We start from the raw sequence: 20,649 nt of genomic DNA, 5'->3' as shown, positions 1-20,649 counted from the left end.
TTCTTACTCTTTATCACAAGTCATTATTACCTCTGCACCTTTGAATTCAGAAAAAGGCTGTCTAAACAAATCCCTTCTCTTGTTTCTAAGCACAATTTGGGAAGCCAAAATATCTGATATAAGTTCTCTCAATTTTTTTTTTCTTTTCTGAGATGGAGTTTCACTCGTCGCCCAGGCTAGAGTGCAGTGGCACGAAAACTTGGCTCACTGCAACCTCTGCCTCCCAGGTTCCAGCAATTCTCCTGCCTCAGCCTCCTGAGTAGCTGGGATTACAGGCGCTTGCCACAGTGCCTGGCTAATTTTTGTATTTTTAATAGAGACAGGGTTTCACCATGTTGGCCAGGCTGGTCTCGAACTCCTGACCTTGTGATCCACCCACCTCGGCCTCCCAAAGTGCTGGGATTACAGGTGTGAGTCACCACGCCCAGCCCAGTTCTCTCAATGTCTAATAATTATCTTGCTTTCTACCTTTTGGATATAAGCTGGCATGAAAACATAAGAAAGGAAGAGAAGAAAACATAAAAACTAACTTTGTAGCTGATCTAGAAACTAGATAAAACAAGCACATCTATATACACTTAATAGCAAATTTTTTGCCAAACATTTATTCTATTTTGAAAATAGTTATTCTGCAGAAACATATTAAGATACATATATTAGAATAAAACATATACTTACAGAGACACACATATACATGGCTGGCTATATATATGAAATCTGGCTATAAAGCTAAATTCAGCTATGAAGCTAAATTCAGAGTTCTCATTGAATTTTTACTAAGAGAATAAACACTGCTGGTCTATTAGCTCCAAACCTACTACTGGGAATGACGGAGGTGGTGTGTGGGAAAAGGATGCACACCTGGAGGGCTCTGAGGCTACCCGGGTGGTGGTATAGTATAATACATTCTTTCATTACAAGATGGGGGTGATTTATCTAGTCAGAATAATGGCCAGTTAGAACTCCCTTATGTGCAGGAAAATATCAACCTTATGTTTTATAGTTTCTAAATCCTATTTTATAGCCATCCATGAAGAGGTGACTTTTTCCGTCTTCTATGCATCTCTTTTTGCATTGCAAACTTTCTCCTTTTTGGTGCTATAGTCAGTAATGCCTTAGAAACACTCATCCTTGGGCAGCTATATGAAGGTCGAAGGGATAGAAGGTGGGCCACAGCAGGAACCACTGAGATCATCACAAGGCTCATCTGACAGTGGCGGGCCAGCTTAGGAGAATCCACCCTGTGCAAGGAACTGACTGGTCTTTTCTGGTTATTGTATACTCTCCAGTCTTTCCGGTAAAGATATATTTCCTTATTTGTGGTATGCAGCTGGGGAAAATAGTTATAGATTGTTATACTGACCTCATCCCTGGGCACATTATTTTACGTATCAAAATGAGTTGGGGAACGAGGCCTTCAGGGGTTAAAAAAAATCCTTAAAATGAGTTAAACGACATGCACAAATAATTTTCAAATTATTTACGAGTTATAATCAAATATAGACACTTACTCTGCCATTAAATTCCGGACTTTATTGGCAAAAAGGACAGGATCATTTTTTTCTTCATCATTTGGTACTTGAACTGGCATAAACTGAAAGACAAATATACCTTTCCATAACAATGTCTTAAGCCTAAGACATTAAATGCCAAGTAAATTAATTTATACATTATCAATATATTAAATCATCTACCTTTCTAGAACATAGGTTATATGAGGTAATGGGGCACTGGGCTTGTACTCAGGATATCTGTTTCTAAGCCCTGGGTCTGCTTGTGTGTTAACTAGTATGTCATTTAACTTTGCTGAACCATCTCCTCAACTCTAAAAAGAGGGCTAAGATCACTACTTCCCTGGTGATTGTGAGGGTGAAACAAGCCAGTGTCTGGAATTCTCGAAGTGTAAAGCTGTAGCTACTAAGATCTTTCTCCTCGAGCTGCATTTTCTACTACTCCCATCCCTTTATGTGAAACTCCCATCCCTTTATGTGAAAACTTTTTTTCTTTTCTTTTTGCCTTTCATCTTCTCTATCCATTCTAATGTCAACCATATTTTTACTAGTTGTTTGAACTTTATGTTTTGTCATTTATTCTGCTTTTTTAAAAAAAACTCTTAGTATTGGCTTTACAGCTTTTTTGCTTAACACCATTTTTGGCTTTAGCATTTTTAATTGTACTTTTTCTCCACTTGATGTTCTGTGATGTCTCAATTGTACTGTTTTTGTTTTCATTTATGGTTCCCTAACATTAACAAGGTTTTAGTGCCATATTCAAGTTATTATGTATTTTTCAGCACCTACTGTATACCAGGCAAGATTAATGGGACCCTATTTCCTGCTCTAAAGAAGATCAATGTTTTAATATTATAGAACAACACATTAATAACTCCATAGGCTAAGTGCCATTACCCTTATTACCCTCAATTATAGATGGGGCTCAATAGCTTAATTAACTTACCTAAAGGCACGCAAGTCACATGGCCAGAATTCAGCCCAAGATTTGTCAGATTCAAAAAAAACCTTATTTCCTCCACTAACCATCCTTCCTGGAGTATGAGAGCAAGAGGTAGGAAAGGATTAATTTTGTCAGGGGCCAGGGAAATGCAGCCAAGAGGAAGGTGGTGCCTAGGGAGAGAGTGCACACAGGAAAGCTAATTCTGTTAAGAGTGCTCTATAGAAGAACTAATACCTGATGTTGGCTTTTTAAGAATAAGCGAGATTTTGTCAATAGTTACTGTTTATTGAATTATAACTACAAACCAGGCATCATGCTAGGTGTTTTACACACATTATTTTATTTCATTAATTTTTCCCCCATAGTAGGTGCTCAGGCACTGCACTAAGCCCTAAAAACATGACAGCAATGTCCCTACCCTCAAGAAGCTCTCCATTCAGTAGGGTAGAAATTTATGAAACAGTGAGCTAAATCCACTAATAAGAGTTACCATCCATTAAACATCTACTGTGTGCTGGGTATTTTATATTAGGGGCTTTATATGATTAACTCTCTAAACAATTCCTTGAGGTAAATCTTACCACTTCCATTTGATAAATAAAGAATGCAACTAGAAGTAGTTAAAAATACCATTTTTTTCCAAATGGACCTGTTTTCAAGTTTTGTCAATCACATTAAGAAACCTGTAAGCATTGGTATCTCAGAGGTGACATTTAAGCAAGGGAATGACATGACCAGGTCCAAGTTTTTAAGTGGTAACTTCAGCAGTAAGGAGTGTATGCACCAAAGAAGAGATTAAGAGCAGGGAGAATGTCTGGAAGCAGCTGCAATCATGGGAGAGTTAATAAGACCTTGAGTAGAGGGAGTGAGGATGTGGAGGATGGCATGGATGCAAGTTGCATTTTTAAGATAAAATTTACGGAATTATAGAATAATGTGCTATAGGACAGTTTTACTTTTCACATTTATCTGATTATTTCCTCTCTAAGGGGGCAGCTGCAAGCTGCAGAAAGAGTTCTTGGACTGGGTTGCTGCTTGAGATCTGCCGTGTGATCCTGGAAAAGTCATTTAGCCTTTATGAGCCTCAGTGCCCTCTCCTGTCAAATGAAAAAATTAACTAAATGATCTCTGAAGTCCTTCCCATTGGAATTCTGTGTGTGGCTCTCTATTTTACATAGTTGTTTTTTAAGATAGAAAAATAAACTAAGCCACCAGAGGTCCCCACATCCTTATATATCTAGAATAACTATCTTTGCAAAGAAATATTTCTAAAAATTCCCTGCATCCTGATCTAGTAAAATTTCTTGTATTTGCTTAGTATAAAATCCAAGAAAAAACCAGTAAGTTGAAATTAATGTTCATAAAATCTCTAACAAAACAGTGTAAGAAATTAAAGTTTTTAATTGCCATATAATTCTTCATTTTTTAAAAAAGTCAAACAACCATTTGTAATACACTTGATTTGTAGGTCATAAAAGCACATACTGAAAACCTTGAAAAATAAATTGCTGCTACACTGTTAACCAAACATAATACAATGAAATACAGGTTTGGTTTTATATTAGTGCAGGTAGTATTTTTCATAAAATGATTTTTAATAACTCTCATATTGGCGTGACATCTTATTCTTAAGGAATAAAGTTCCACTGAGAGTATAAAATAATTAAAATCCTAAATTTGACACCCATGGGCCTTGGAGGCCCCATTCCTCCTAAGAAGCAATTCAATGGAAATTCTAATAAAAAGTCACCTCTCCTAGAATAAGACCTTGCCCTCTATATCACATTTCCATTTTGTACAGTCATTCAAGGCTCACAGTATGAATGTATCCTTTATTTGGAAAGAAAAATCAATCAAAGAGAGGGGAACATGATTGCCACTATCTTTTGTGGTTCACAACACACATCTATATACCCCAATGACTTCAAGCCCCCAAGTTTTCCTTTCTAACTTCATCTTCTCTCAGTATCCTCAGTACTCACATTGATGACTCACTTGACATCTTGCCACAGATATTCTTCTAGACTCTACCTCAGCCATGGAAACAAACTTATGACTCTAATCTCTGCTAAGTTCTTCAATCAATTTCCCTTCATTATCCATTAGTGTTTATTTCTTCCCCAATCTGGTCTTGCATAGACCATGACAACCTAATGGTCACATCTGGATCAATCATCCCTCTTTATCCACTCCCTCTGGCAACATCTCCCTGCCTATCTACACTGGACTTAGGAGTCAGATACTTCTGTATGACCTGTTACTTAGAGTCTTTCACTTCTGCCATGCCCACAGTGCCAATCACACATCCTCAGCCACCTCTCCTGATCTTGCCTTCACATTCCTGTTAGGGACCACTGAGAGATGCTAAAAATGTTACATATGTTCCATGCTTTTCAAGTTGCAATTCCACTTTTACCTCACTCTTGTGAGGTACAAATGGTACTTCACTTTCAACTTTATAAAGAAGACAGCTTATGTGAACTTATTCCCTTCTATTGCACCTGAAACTGGCTTCAAAGCTCCACTCCCCTCTCCTTTCAAATACAGTATTCTCTGTACCTTCCCCACACTTAACTTTGCACCATCCTGCCCCAGATGAGGAGGAGACTAAGCGACATGTTTCTCAGGTTAACATCTCATTTGTGCTTTTGGTCCCAGAGTCCCCCACTTCCTCTTAGTCCTTAAATTGCATACAAGCAATATACAAAATTCTTCAGCCTACTATTTAAGACATCCATCAACCAAAGCCAGTCACTTACATAGATTCTCAGTATCACTAAAGCTAGTTTATTCATTTTTTCTTGACTACATCAAGCACATTCCTTTCTACTAAAAAAATGATGAGGAAGATTGAGGAATTATGACACTATAATCAATCTTTTATTTTTTCCTTGTAACAGAAAAGAATTTTAAAAGGACAATCTTAAAAAATGTGCAGTTCTAGTTCTAGTTCTAGTTCTTTCTATAATTCTTCTTTTAAATCTTCAAAGAGAAAAAATGCAAAAGAAGGAAGATATTTTTAAACAATGTTTGCTGCTTCCCTCCCAAAAGAACAGAAACATCTAGATGAGACAGAAAGTAAAAGTTAGTGCTTATTGAACACTTAGTGTGTGCCAGCACATAAGTAACTTTATTACTCCTCAAAACTCTATAAATTATCTGTCATTATCCCCATTTTTGTCAGTGAGGACGCAGGCTTAGAAAGGTTTAATTTTCTCAAGTACCTACAGGTAGGTAGTAACAGGATTAGAACAAAAACTCTAGTTAATACCCTTTTTATTTCTCTATTAGTATTCACAAATTCCAGAACTTTACTAAGTTCCAGAAGAAATTAGCTTTGTTAGAACAAGTAGGGGGTGTGTGTGTGTGTGTGTGTAGTTGTGTGACTGAGGTTTTCTAAAAGACTCATTTTAGATTAAAAACTACAAATAATTGTAGTGCATTTGGAAACTTAAATAAACTATATAAATGTCTTTGAATCTTCCCTAAGTAATTAGCTCTCTAAAGATCTTAAAAGTGATATATACATGTAGCTGTTGATCATAATACTCATTATTAATTGCAATCTTTTCCTAAATCAGAAATTCCTTTTAAATAAAAAAAAGCAAACCTTTCTATTACTTTAAGGAAATGAAACGCCCACCACAGAGTATTTTAGGCCTAATGCTAGCCACTATAAGCTCACTATAAGCTTTTAAAGGAATTTTCCTAAAGAAAATACAGTAGTCTCCCTTATCTGGGATTTTGCTTTCCGTGGTTTCAGTTACTAACAGTCAACCATGGTCCAAACACATTACATGAAAAATTCTGGAAATAAACAATTCATAAGTTTAAATTGCATGCCATTCTGAGTAGGGTGATAAAATTTCATACCATCCTGCTCTATTCTTTCTTCATCACAAGGAGAAGAGGGATGAATATAGTACAATGAGATGTTGACAGAGAGAGAGAGACCACATTCACATTCAATTCTTATCTATATTGTTACAACTATTCTATTTTATTATTAGTTATCACTGTTAATCTCTTATTGTGCCTATTTTATAAATTACATTTTATCAGAGGTATGTATGTTTAGGAAAAAAGTTAGTATATATAGGGTTTGGTATTTCTTGCAGTTTCAGGCATTCACTGGGGGTCTTGGAACATATTCCCTACAGATAAGGGGGGACTTATTATATATCTAATATGCCCACTACAGACAATTTTTATTTATCTATAATATATACTAAATGGCTTCTAAAGTCAACATGCTTTTAATGCAAACTGAGATATAGCCTATGAAGGAAACTGACTGCATAGTCAGTGTAAATGGCTTGTTTCCATTCATAAACTAGCTGCAGCCCACTTAGTGCTTTATAGTGTGACTTAGCATGTATTCTCTCTCATGAGATAAACTAGCAGACTCTTAATTCATGTCACATTTTGCAATGTTTCCTACTAGCTATTTTATTCCCTATGCCCTAAGCCATATCCTTATAAAAGTATACTTGTGAAGCAGCTGGTTAATAAAAGTATGACTAAAAGATACTTTAAGAACACCCATTATGCCACATTACAATTCAAAGAATAATTTTTAGTAGAACCATTCTGTAGACAGACATCTTCATCTTTGTTCAAGGATGCCAGAAGAACAATTACACAGGACATGAGGTTTAGAACTAACTATATTTTTAAGATCCAAGAGTTGAGAAAATAATAACCTTTTCAAAAATACTGTATGTCTCTATGTTGGGAAGCAGAGAGGGCTGGGAAGAGGTGATAAGAAAATATTCCTAAATATTAGACTCATTATATCTTAGATATCTAATGATTTTGGTAATTAAAGACTTTGGTAGTCATCATTACTGAGGGGAGACTTGTGAAACTAAAGGATATGGCAGTCAACATAATGGGGTGTCATGTGACTCACAAAAGCAAGACTGTCTAAAATGGCACTTTGATAATTCATTCAAAGTTCATTTGAAAAACCATAAAATTAATACCATATTCTTGAATAATATATCTTGAATTAGGTTTACCTAATATTCAAGAAGTTCTAAAAACATGTTTAAAACAAGATAGTAATAAGGATTTCCATCAATTTTAAAGAAAAAGAAAAAAGGGGGTTACTTGAGAACAACCAAGACAATTGAAACTGGAGCAACTAAATGTACTGCGACCACAAACCAATCTCAAGCTGGGCCTCAGCAGACGTAGTGGAAAAGCTGGAGCCTCAGAGATGGCCCAGCTATCACAGAGCTTCAAGCCAGGGTGTGGTATACTTAGTGCCTGAAGGGCTGCTGGGATACATTTTCAGTTAAATCCAACAGTGAGTATTAAAATATCATAAAGTATTTAGGAGTCACCTGGGTGAAAGGGGGAGTCATAAATTTAAAGTAAACATAATTAAAATAAGAATATCTGTACTAAATTTGAAGTCCACAAATTCCCATCCTCTTGTTCTGCACTACAATTCTAATTCACCAAATCTCTGTCGATGCAGCTATTTTCAAGCAGCTGAAAGTCATTTTATTTGTGAAGTTATGGAACAAAGAATACATTGTTTTCTTTGCCAGAAAAATATGATCCAAACAGGTCTTAGAACTGGCTGGAGAATGCAAATATTGTAATTAAAAAAAAAAAAAAGACAGAAAAAGAAAGAAAGCCATGACACAGAAAGGAAATGTGGTAATAATGGTCATGACAAAAAAAAAAAAAGAGGAATCTGAATACCTCTGTTGTAATGCAGTTTGACCACTGACATGCTACGGCAAAAAAGACAGCTTTGTGTACATTTCTACATGTGTTGCTAGATCTTGTTTTAGCTACAGAGGGGTACATTGAGAGGAAGAGACAATATCTTGCAGAGAAGATAGCATGGCTTTTTTAAAGTATGAGTTTTCTTGTTTTTTTAGAAAAGTGAAACAGGCCTAGACTACCTGAGCAGCTATTAAAGAAGCAAGAGCAGTGCTCAGAGTATTTAGAAATATTATGATATAAGGCTTCCTGAAGTGTATTCTATAGAACACTGGTTCCGGGAGATATCCAGAGAAAAAGGTTCTGTAAGTCAGACATTTCAAAGGCACTGAGTAATCTTGAGAAAAAAAAAATTCATTTTGTTTACCTTGATACTTCCTAACGTTATTAAATTAGTTTTTGTTCCCCAGGAACCTCTAAGAAAAACCCAAGAACAAGTGTGGGTTTTCTTTTTTTTTTTTTTTTTTTGGCCACAGTGAGAGATACTGAGCTGGTTTTAAAAGTGGGGGTGTGTGAAATATAATTAATAAACAGATATTTTCAAGACAGGCAGAAAACATGCAATCTCAAGAAAATTTCACTAAACTCATTCTGAAATGTAATTTGCCCTCCGAAATCATTTGCTATTACTGACAATCTCTAAATGGTCAAATCACTAAGCTATCCAACAAAGCGAAATAGTATTCTTGCGAATTAAATTCCACAGTCCTGTCACTTAGGCACTAGACCCCACTCAGAACTCTGCATAACACAGGCAAACTTAAGGTTTTCGTTACACAATCCATGGATGCAATTAGAAAATCTAGGAGACCTGTTATCAAACCGTCTCTCTTCAGAGACTACCTGAGGGTACTGCTAAAACCGACTGGATTCTGAATTCAGGGGTCTATTCTACATCACATCTAGAAACTAAGAACAGCTCTGGAACCAACCTTTAGAGCCTTAAAAATCTGGTCGAAATTTTCAGAATGTTGTAATAACTCCTCTCTCACTACCTGCCACTGTAATTCAAACCAAAAGACTGTCCTGTGAATGATGATATGTACTGCCTCCCAGACAGAATTTCCTTGGGCTTTTCATGTGCAGGGTGATTTCACAGTGAAGGCTTCTGACCTCTATGTCTCTCCCCTAGACCCCAAGTAGCATCTCTTAGCTTTCACAAAACATTTTCTTTAAGGAGGTGTGGGGGCTCTATCAGCTATGGTCAGTTCCTTTTGTCAGAATGTGAAAATATATCATTCAATTTGGCAGAGGTCAGCATTAAAGGAGTAAAAAGATGAGAGCAAGGTGATGCCCCTCTGGCCAGTCAGGGTGATTACATGTTTTAAGTTCCCAGAATCTACAGGTGTTTTCTAATATGATTTCAAGGGCTAAATCTGACAGCCTAGGTTTATATACACAATTTGTAAAACACCAGGGTTTATATTATGGGCGATGGACCTTTATATCTGGTCTCTCTAGACTAGAAGTTCAAAATTAAAGGAAAGGCCAAGTCTCAAGTTCCAAGGCTATATTTTGAATGACTTACCTCAACTTCTACCTTTGTGAAGAGCTGGCAGAAAGTAAGCATACAAAGCTGAATGCTGAAGAGAAAAAAGAAAAGTCTATCTTTATACAGTAATGCAAGTATCATCTTATATTATTCAACAATAATTTCTTTAGATACAAATACCCCCACATCACACTTCATATATATTTTGCATTTACAAATGCTACACTGCAGCTATAACACTTTTTGGGCCTAGACAACTATTCTTTTTTTTTTTTTGAGACAGTGTCTTACTCTATCACCCAGTCTGGAGTACAGTGGCGTAATCACGGCTCACTGCAGCCTCAACCTCCTGGGCTCAGGTGATCCTCCCACCTCAGCCTCCCAAGTAGCTGAGACTACAGGTGTGAGCCACTGTGCCCAGCTTAGACAAGTATTCTTGACAATTATTATTCAAAAGTTAAATCATCAAATGAATACCAAATATGTATTTGAGTCAGAGCCTCAGCTCAACAGACTAAACCACACATTTGAAGTTTCCTTGACAACACAGACTCAAAGGCCCAAGTCCCTAGAGAAACTACCCAAGGCCACATTTTAAGGCACGTAAATGTGTTTATAAAACTCCTAGGTAGATCATTACATTTCTGAACTGTTTTCTGACATTAAAAAAAATCAATGGGCTTTTCCTTAAAACTGGAAGCTTTATCAAAATTGTCCCAGTTATTAATAAATGTTTTAGTTATGAGGAAATTTGAAAAGCTTCAATTTCATTGTAAAGGCAGGCAAAGGCTGTCTTTAAAGTGGTTAAGCAACTCTCTGAAAGATAATGTTTGAAATAGTTATTCCTACTTATAGCTTTCCAGTACATATTTAGACTCTCTGGATAAGATTTCTACTGGATTTTTAGTTTAGTCTCATTAGATAATTGACCCAGAAACCAGGCAAAATGGATTAAACTACAAATTTAAGAAAAGAACCAACCAATCTCTTTTCACTGTTAAGAAATTAAAACATAATTTATCTGTAAAAATTACCTGAGGGGACTTATTTAAGGAATTTAGGAGCTTAAGAATTTAGTTAAAAGAAATAATTTAGAAAGTAGATATATCACTTTCATAATTAATTATAAATTGTTAATGTGTCAGTTCACAAATCTTCCATTTGAAAGAAAAAAATCTTTTACTATCTATAAACTCTAAAGTCAATCCACACTATCTAGCATAAGTTGTTTTTAATTATTTAAATGGAGCTATGGAATTCAATTACTTGAATAGATGCATTCTATTCTGAAAATTCTGAATACTGTAAAAAATATGAAACCACACATAAAATCTCATTTAACCTGTCTTGTCCACCCTACAGACAGACCAAATACTTCTTATACTGATACAAAACTTCTCTAAGTTTATTCCAAGTCTCCTTTTCCTTGGGATATTCGTTTTGGTATAAAATCTGTTTCTTAGAATCCGTATCTGGAGTAGCACTTTGAGCAAGGGCAATTGAGAAAACAGATTTAGAAGTAACAGACACAGTGCTAACAATATTAACTAGATGAGAAGACAAAAGTGGACGTGAGATTTGCAATAGATTGAACAAAAGAAAGCTGTGCCTTTTAAAGATTTTGTGTTTGTTTAAAAGTCCTGAAAAATTTTTGATTCTCAAAATATTTTTTCTCCCTTTCATTCCTGAATTCTTTCTTCTAATTTCCTTTTCCTTTTCTTACATAATTCTCAGTTGAGAAGGCTAGATAAACTAAACCTGTCTATTACATTTTCTATCCCCAGTTCCTCTTCCAGAAAAGCTTTCTCCTATTTGATCACCACATTAACCTGGACTGCTGGGCAACCAAAAAAAGTCCTATTGGCCACATCACTATCTCTGTAAGGAACTTAACCTGTAAAGGCCCAAAGGATGGCACACCTCAGAAAGTGGGAGTATGCTACGCATTCTTTGTTAAGGCACTTCGTTTTCCTAAATACTTTCATACTACCTGTTTCTCCCAATTCTCCCATGTCTAAAAGCAATCAGGAATTCAAAATAAGTAATGGCATGAAACATGTATTTTAGTCAAATGAATAAATTGATTTCCTGGTAAGTGAACGATAATATGCTGTTTAGATATCCTTTACAATTTATGTTCTTTATTTTTGGTGTTATTTGCTTATCTTCAATTATCAAGGACTGAAGCATAACAAGAAAATAAGTGTTTCATATGTGTTAATATTTATTCTACTGTCCCATCAGTTACCTATTCTGATTTAAATTTATTATTTCAAAGCAATGTATATATACACAAAATGGAGAAATTATGCAGTTTTGATTTCAGAAGTTGGTTGGATTACGTTGAAGTTATCTTAAAAAGCCTACAGTTTGCTTAAGGCAACTGATGATTTTCTTAAATATTTCCAAGTGATTGTCACCTATCCATCAGCAATGTTATCTGAGCTTTGTGCTTAACAATATGAAAACTGGGTAAGACCCTAAGGGAAGTCTTTAAATTCAGGTGTTTCATATGGCTCTCACCAAAATTTAAACAGGCTCAGACTTATTCAGAGGGAACTAAACAAACAACCTTGAGAGAAACCAAGTTTCTACATGTTCTGTTCTTTTTAAAGGCCTACTTCACATCAGCTTGCTTAATAATGAAACTGTATTCCTCTTCTCTCTTAAGTAAAGTGCTTATAGAAACTGCTGATTCCAGTGCTTTTCAAATCCAAGAGCAGAACTGAAATCTTGGTTAGCTATTTTTTCAACTCATATCAGACACATCATAGCTATTTCAGGCCATATGACTAAATTTTTCTGAATGGCTTAAACCAACATAGTAAGTAAGGATACAGAGACTAGATAATGCCAAATCTGCAATGGAAATAAAACTATAAAATTAAAGCTAACTATGATGCAAACTAGGTCACTTATAAACTAGCAGACAAACACTTGAGACCCATTTGAATGGGACAGATGACTAGAATTTTGCACACAGGAGACTCCAGGGGTTAGTGGTCAAGATAGTGATGCTCTGTACAGAGACTTATCAGTTATAAGACTTAGGGCTCTGATCAGAAATCTTTATGTTTTTAAATATAACAATATTTTTAAAATAATACTTTTTTAAAGAATGAATAAATGATCTTTCTTTTTCTTCACTAAAATAAAATTTATATAAACTAATAATAGACATAAGTGACTTACAATGTATATCCTTGCCATGTCCAGGTCACAGTATCCTATAATAACAAAAATTATTTTAGCTGTTAGTCTGGAGGAAAAATACTAAATAAAATAAAGATCCTGTTTTAATATGGGGATTCATGTATTTTTTCTGAAATTAAAAGCAACATGTCGAGAAGTAAAATAAATACATTATTGTTAAAGAACAGTGAACTGATCTATGAATTCTTGGATTACATATCTACATAGCAAAGATCTTCCTAATGTCAACAACTTTTGATGAAATGACTTGTTCTAATTTTTTAAAAACTATTTTACATGCTTAGCCACTTTTCTCCTAATATGAACATATCTGGATGATTAATTTGCTTACAAAAAACTCAGAATATATCAGTTTTCAAAAAAAAAACATGTTTGGGGGAAATAAAATAATATGAACATACAATAAACTCAAACCTATAGGCAGAAGTACAACAAATAAAAGTTTGATAGATTTTAATTCTTTTTTTAACCATAGATGTCCAAGGTTGAAAAACCAGCCTCTAAATAGAAAACTGATTTGATCAATAACCCTTAATCTTAAATAGTAGAGATAACTAATAATTATATCCTGGCTTTTAATATAAATTCTCTAGTAAAGAAAGTTCCTCTCAGAACCAAAACATTCCCTCAAAAATCTTTCTTTAGGAAAATGGTGGTACAATCAATATCTAGAGGACAACAATATACCCAACTGGAACAGAAAAGACTACTTCCTGAGTCAACTCTGGACTTTATATAAGATGTTAAGTTAGTCTAAGAGCAGCGGCTCATGCCTGTAATCCCAGCACTTTGGGAGGCCAAGACAGGTGGATCACTTGAGGTCAGGAGTTCAAGACCAGCCTGGCCAACATGGTGAAACCCTGTCTCTATTAAAAATTCAAAAATTAGCCGGGCATGGTGGCACATGCCTATAGTCCCCACTACTCGGGAGGCTGAGAAAGGAGAGAGAATCACTTGAACCCAGGAAGCGGAGGTTGCAGTGAGCCAAGATCGCGCCATTATACTCCAGCCTCGATGACAGAGCAAGACTCTGTCTCAAAAAAAACAAAAAAAACAAAAAAAAACAAAAAAAAGATGTTAAGTTTTCTCAGGTATTTTCTTATTTAATTAAGCTACTTACTACCAACGCTAACACAATTAGTAAGTACTGAGGCAGTAATGAAAGACCAAGCCTCTTTAATATTTATCCTGCTATTTCAATACTTCTTCACTAGTAATGACCACTGAACCAGGAAAAATTTCCTTCTAGAGTTAATGAAAATCACAAATTTTTAACTATTCATTCTAATGAGACCCTAATCTGGGAATTAATCACACCAACATGGTAACAACAGAGTAGAGGCTAAGAAAATATCTTCCTGAAGTTCAGTAATAGCAAAATAATATTAAATATTGGTATCAATGGATATGTGCCTATCTTGCAAAATTTCAAAAACTAGATGTGGCGAGCAGAATGAGCGCTCCCATTTGCTTCCACCATTTATCTGTTCACAACCTTATTTATATATTAAAAGGGGTTCCAGAGAATCTACGCTACTTGGAATACTGAAATTCTTCCTGTGGTAAAATACTGTGCTTACCAGGTTGTTTGGGTATCTAAGGAGGATTGGCTGCACTGGAACTCCTGGAATGAAGGCTCCTGCAACCACATTGAAATTTTATAATGTGTTTTTATGTGAATAAAAGTTTTATGATAAAGAGAAAATTAATAAATAGTATAAATAGACTGAATATTTTAAGAGTATGTGTAACAGAAATCATTTGCTAAATGTTGGTAAATCCCTAGTGCTTACAAAATGAGGGATTTTTTTTTTAATTAAGAACTACTGAAGCAAAATATTAAATGCTGTGCCTATGCCACTTAAAATATTTGTTTATTTGTTGATTTATTTCTCCACTTTTTTTCATTTTCCAAGTGTTAATATTCAACAGAATTGTTTTAAGTAATGATAAAATCAAGACAAAGAAAAAATAAGAAGAAAAGCTACAAGCTACAAATGCTTGAAGCAAGAACTACCACAATTGCTAGAAGTGAGTCATAACTTTGCTGCTGAGCATTCTAGCAGCTAATACAAAAACATTTTAAAGTATTACAAATTATAATGAAAGCTGCATTCACTGACTTCTAATGTTAAAAAAGAAGTGAACCTTAGAAAGCATCTGAAGACATTATAATGATAATGAGATAGGTTTTCTACTTGATGACATAGAACCTTACATGTCTGTGAGGGTTCCCAAACACACACACAGCCACACATCCTAAGCGCACATGCATGGAGTGGACACTCCAAGGAGAGAGGAATTATGACACCAAAGAGAAAGCAAAACAGTAAGTTCTGTGGATCCACAACGTTAAAAAGTTGCTATCAGAAAAGAAAAAAATGCTCAGAGCAAGCTAAAGAGTTATTTTGTGTATTTCTATCAAATCATTTGCAAAATCTTACATATTACTTTGTTAGAATACATAATTTAATTTTTCTCACCTGGTTTAAAAGTAATCAAACAGGAACGATTAGTACAAGTACCTTCTGGGAAAACTAGTATCTTGGGAAAAAAGGAATAGATTTAATATTTCAATCTAATTAATAAATTACCTCTTTACTCGCTTTCTTATGACTTCACAAACAGCTGCCAATGCTTAAAAAACAAAAACAAAATAAAAGGCTAACACTTGATTCTAATGAAAGCTACTATCAGATTATTCAATTTTCTTGTAAAGAAAGTGTTGTCTATTAATTTAATTAGAAAACGGATTTAAGCCTTGAATAAAGAATATACTTAACAAATGTCTCTTAATGATAAAACTAATGATCTGAATAAACTTAAAAGATGTAGAGCATAATTCATGGTCAAAGTGTGCATTAGGCTACATTAAATTCTTTCTTCTGCTATATATCCTTAATCAAATAATTTCCAACTTTGTTTCAGTTTTCCCATTAATATTTACTCCCACAACATATAGTTCAGGCATGTCATGATGACAAAGGGAAAAAGATATGTGTACAATGTGCTTTATGTTTACTTGAATTAGTCGACATACGGAATACAACTTAATATCTTTTTTTCTTTTTGAGGCAGTGTTTTTAGCTTTTAACACACTTCTTCATGTTTTCAAAGTAAAAGATATGCAATATGTTAGTTTCCCCATTAAGTAAAATAGCAACTTAATTTTCTGATGCTTTAAAAATTTAGCCATGAATAGACTGCTAAGTGAATAAAATAAAATAAAGTAAAATCCTGCACTCACAGCAGTTAGCAAAGTATTTTTATGATAATTAGATAGGGAAAATATTATTGGGCTACATTGCCACAATAACAGGTTATTTATAAAATAAAAATTATGAATAGATATAATTCCATTCTCCAGTTTAAAAGTGGGTTTCCTATGACAACGGGATACAATATCAAATATATTTTATTCAGTGAAAATTCAACAACTAAACTACTAACAATTAATGGATATACAGTGAATCGTAAAATCTCAGAGCTGGAAGGGCCATTAAAAGTCACCTAGCAGATCTAATGCTTGATTTCTTTCTACAATAGTGGTAGTTCAGCCAATGCCTGAAAATTCTAGAAAAGGATTCCACATCAGATCATTCCACTTCTGGACAGAAAGTTGTTCCTCAAGATGAGCAAAATGAGCTGAAATTTATCTATTTGTTATCTCCCACCTACCAGTCCTAGATACATTCTTTGGATCCACGGAGAAAAATCAAACCCTACTCCCAATGCCACCTATTCTCAGTCCTCTTTTTAATCATTCCTTATATGCTTTGGTTTCTAAAACAACCTGTTTGGTCACATACTTTCCCTTGGACTTTAACATCTTCATGTCATCATGTGTGGCCAGATAACTGTAGGACTATTAGTCTGCTAGAGATGAGTTGTTTTCAACTGGGCAAAGATAAAGGGGTGCCTATTAGAATCACCCTTGGCTTATTTTGCAGTACATGTTACCCCGCAACCTCCACATTCCAGGGAAGGGGGTGGTGAGATGGTAAAGTTTGAAAAAAAGTTCTACAGGTGATTTTGATATGCCCCTTGAACTGAAAAGCACTATCTAAATATACTTCAGGTGAGATTAAAGATCTTAATCACTTACCCACCACAATATTGAGTATAACTGAGCTTATATAATTAAGCTTCTAAAATATGAAATAGGAGATACTTTAGTATAATGGTAATAGATACTAAGGTATCTCCTATCTCATCTTTAAAGTGGTAATTAAATTTAGAGCCAGAGAATCAAATTTTTATAACACAAAGAGAAAATTGGTTCAAAGAGTATGGAGAATAAAAAAGAATAATACATTTAACTCCATGGAGTATCTCATGGGGAAGAGGACTTCTTAGTACTTGCTACTGTATTTATTCTGCACCTATTATGCTAAAGATACCTAGTATAGGTGTCCACAGATATTGTGGATTCAAATGAGTAAGTCTACATACATACAATTAATAAACTCCCAATATATTTAAATTAACATCTACCATGTTTTACCTGGGGCCATTCTCCTCCTGATGTTGTTCGCTTTAGTATTTCATTTATTGTGTTTTTTCGGGAATCCGGATCTACACGGGACACCAAAACTGGTTGCACGGCCCGTAACAGTCCTTTAAAACAAATGAAAAGTCAAAGGCAAGCCATTTTTTGGCTAAAGAAACCACAACAATAATACTGGATATATAACACATTGTATGGAAAATTTAAATGAGTAAATCAAAGAAAACAATTAAAAAACAATTTATTAGAACTTAGCTTCTAATTTTGAAAGGAGAAGTGGATATTTACAACTAAAAACATTTCAGTAATTTAACAGAAGTAAGCAGCAAAAATACAAAAGGAAGCAAATGTAATTTTCTCCATAAAGGTCTCCTAAAGGCCTTCTTCCTCAATTGACATTAAACCTTTGGAATATGCTACAAGATTATTGTTTTATTTTAGGAATACCTTGAAAACTGATTATGTGAATTCATAGTACACATAAGTAGGAGTAACCATTACTCACAATACTGCAATTTTCAGCAGAACATTTTTTTAAAATAGCTTCCTAACACACAAAAAATCAACTTCGATTTACCAAAAATCTATTGCTACACAATTTTTCAGGAAAAAGCCATATTACACAAAGCATGGTAGTTACATTTAAAAAAAAAAAAAAAGTGTCTTAGCTGAATGACAAAGCTGCAAGAACTACTATTACTTCTCCAGAGCACTGAGGCAACATCAGGGAACTTTCACACTCTCTCATCATCTGATGTTTGCAATAACCTTGGGACAACAGGGAGTGGTTACTTGGAGACAATTCTTGAGGGAGACCAAAGCATCTGGTAGGAAAAACACTTCACTTGCGTCATTATTTTTTATGGCAGGAAGTACCTATTGTTCCACATCATAATTTTCAAAGAGCTATACATAGGTCCCTCATGGAGATTTGTGGGGCAATAATGAAGAAAACAGAGTGAGGAGAAATCACTTAGTGAATTTAGCAGCCTAATATCCTGATGATAAATTCATGAAACAGCATATACCTGTGTTTTCATAGATTCTCTCAAATCAAACATGGGTTAAATTCTCTCAAATCAAGCATAGGTAGTATCTGAAAACTAGTCTTTCTGGCTACATATAAGAACAGAAAGACATAATGATATAGTGATAAAAAGTTTTAAAGAGTTATGAAGCTATAAAAGGGAAGTCTCTAATCCTTTTTCATAAATAAACTATTTCCATGTAGTAACTTATTACAATAAAGTAAATATGTTTGAAATGTTTATTTTAAACTTTTTTAAAAGGTTATCAATAAACTATATATGATTATTTTAATTTAAAGCATGAGCATGAAAATATTTTATCTATGTTACCTTACAAGTACTTACTGCCAATCAGAGGGACTTGTGCATTCTCATTTCGAGATACTATAGAAGGTAACCCAGCTACAACACAAGCAATTCCATCAAAGAATGTTGAATGAGGGGCAGCAACAAAAACTGGTGCTTCCAAAGGACTTGCAATCTTTCCTTTTACAGCAACTATAAATCCCATTGAAAAGAACATAGCACGACCCAGAAATTTCAAAGCTCTTTGAGTAATTTTCCTTTGAAAATATAGAAAAGACATAATTAGCTTTGTTAATTAAAGCTAGCAGCAGGGATTTACTCTATAATACAATAAGAAAACCAAAATATGTCAGAGTATTTCGTATGAAAATATGAGCTGAGGAGAATAATAGCTAACACTTACATGGAGCTCTTTCTGCCAGGTGCCAGACACTATTCTAAATGCTTTATATATACATTAATCTCTTTAATCCTCAGCTTAATCTTTTGAAGTAGGTATCTTGAAATTATTACTCCATTTTATAGACGAGAAAACTGAGGCACAGAGAAGTAATTCGCCCAAGGATATGTGTGGCTAAGAAACAGCTCCATCGTTCTGAGACTATAAAGTGTTAAAAATGAATTTTCAACACACATCCCCTACTGACATATCCAAATCAGAACTGTCCTTCAAAGTAGTTATCTTGGGAATCCACATTGGTGTAATGAAGATGCTACTATCTCCTAAAACACTTTTGGAGCTCTCATACTGAAACTGTTCTCAGAATTATTTTAGGATTTTTTTAAAAGTCTTGTAATCCATATTGTTACAGTTTTTAGATATCATCAACAATCATCAGAAGTGAGTTCACCATCTCACTTCCCTGGAACAGAGATGCACTTAAGCAATTCCAGAAACTACTTTTTTTTAAAACCTTTAAAAAAGATTCTGCCATTATAGATTAGTTAATTTATCAAACGGTGTCAGGAACTATGCCAGACACACAAGACAAGTAAGATCCAATTGAGTAGGGAAACAAAAATGTATTCCTAGAAGTGCAAACACAGGAGGGATATCTCAGTATGTGAATAAGCATATAGGTTTTTATGAAAAATAAAATATGTACATCATCCAGGAGGTATCTAATGAGAGCTTTTTTTTTTTTTTTTTTTTTTTTTTTTTGAGACGGAGTTTTGCTCTGGTGCCCAGGCTGGAGTGCAGTGGCGCAATCTTGGCTCACTGCAACCTCTGCCTCCCAGGTACAAGTGATTCTCCTGCCTCAGTCTCTCGAGTAGCTGGAATTACAGGCGCCCAACACCAGGCCTAATTCTTGTATTTTTGGTAGAGATGGGGTTTCATCATGTTGGCCAGGCTGGTCTTGAACTCCTGATATCAAGTGATCCGCCTGCCTCAGCTTTTACAAATAGGATTCTCATCTAATTCTCTCCACATTTTTGTAATAATATATTGAAGAACTATTAGCAACTAGCTCCGAAGAAGTTTCTGTGACTTTTATTTCACAAGAAGGAGGTAAAGAAAACCACAATACTTTCCTAGAGGGCACAGAAACTGTACCTCCTTTCCTTCTCCTTTAGTTTAGAGATGAGATTTCTACTCATGTAATGATACGAAGTGTATTCCTTTATCAAATTTCCACACCTCTTATTTTTTATCCACAGTGATGTAGCTTCTGATAACTATATTTAACCCATATTCTGAGCCGTTAAACACTCCTATTTAACATGTTTAAAGAATGGCTCTAAGTCTGGTCCCACATAATAACTTCAACATTACCTGTTTGAGAGGAGAAAGAGATACTGGTTTAATTGACAAAAGTAAAACTTTCTTTTCTAACATTTATTATATCTATTGTCTGGATTACTTAGACTATTCCTTCTATCATCCTAGGTTTTCATAAGCCACTGACAAT

General features: G+C 34.6%; 1 protein-coding gene across 1 annotated transcript in view; it reads right to left on the bottom strand.

The window, feature by feature from the left end:
* Nucleotides 1-20,649, bottom strand: part of LPCAT2 (lysophosphatidylcholine acyltransferase 2) — an 81,325-nt gene that overhangs the window by 41,017 nt on the left and 19,659 nt on the right. Inside the window, exons 3-9 of the mRNA XM_024233917.3 lie at nucleotides 18,779-18,996; nucleotides 17,403-17,515; nucleotides 15,382-15,442; nucleotides 14,479-14,537; nucleotides 12,878-12,912; nucleotides 9,722-9,776; nucleotides 1,512-1,594 (exon numbers count right to left, since the gene is read on the bottom strand). Of these exons, the coding sequence (XP_024089685.1) occupies nucleotides 1,512-1,594; nucleotides 9,722-9,776; nucleotides 12,878-12,912; nucleotides 14,479-14,537; nucleotides 15,382-15,442; nucleotides 17,403-17,515; nucleotides 18,779-18,996 (624 nt within the window). The remainder of the gene's footprint in view (nucleotides 1-1,511; nucleotides 1,595-9,721; nucleotides 9,777-12,877; nucleotides 12,913-14,478; nucleotides 14,538-15,381; nucleotides 15,443-17,402; nucleotides 17,516-18,778; nucleotides 18,997-20,649) is intronic.

The sequence above is a fragment of the Pongo abelii genome, chromosome 18 (genome assembly GCF_028885655.2).
Source record: "Pongo abelii isolate AG06213 chromosome 18, NHGRI_mPonAbe1-v2.0_pri, whole genome shotgun sequence".
NCBI classification, from domain to species: Eukaryota; Metazoa; Chordata; class Mammalia; order Primates; family Hominidae; genus Pongo; species Pongo abelii.
This window is presented reverse-complemented; position numbering and strand designations above follow the sequence as displayed.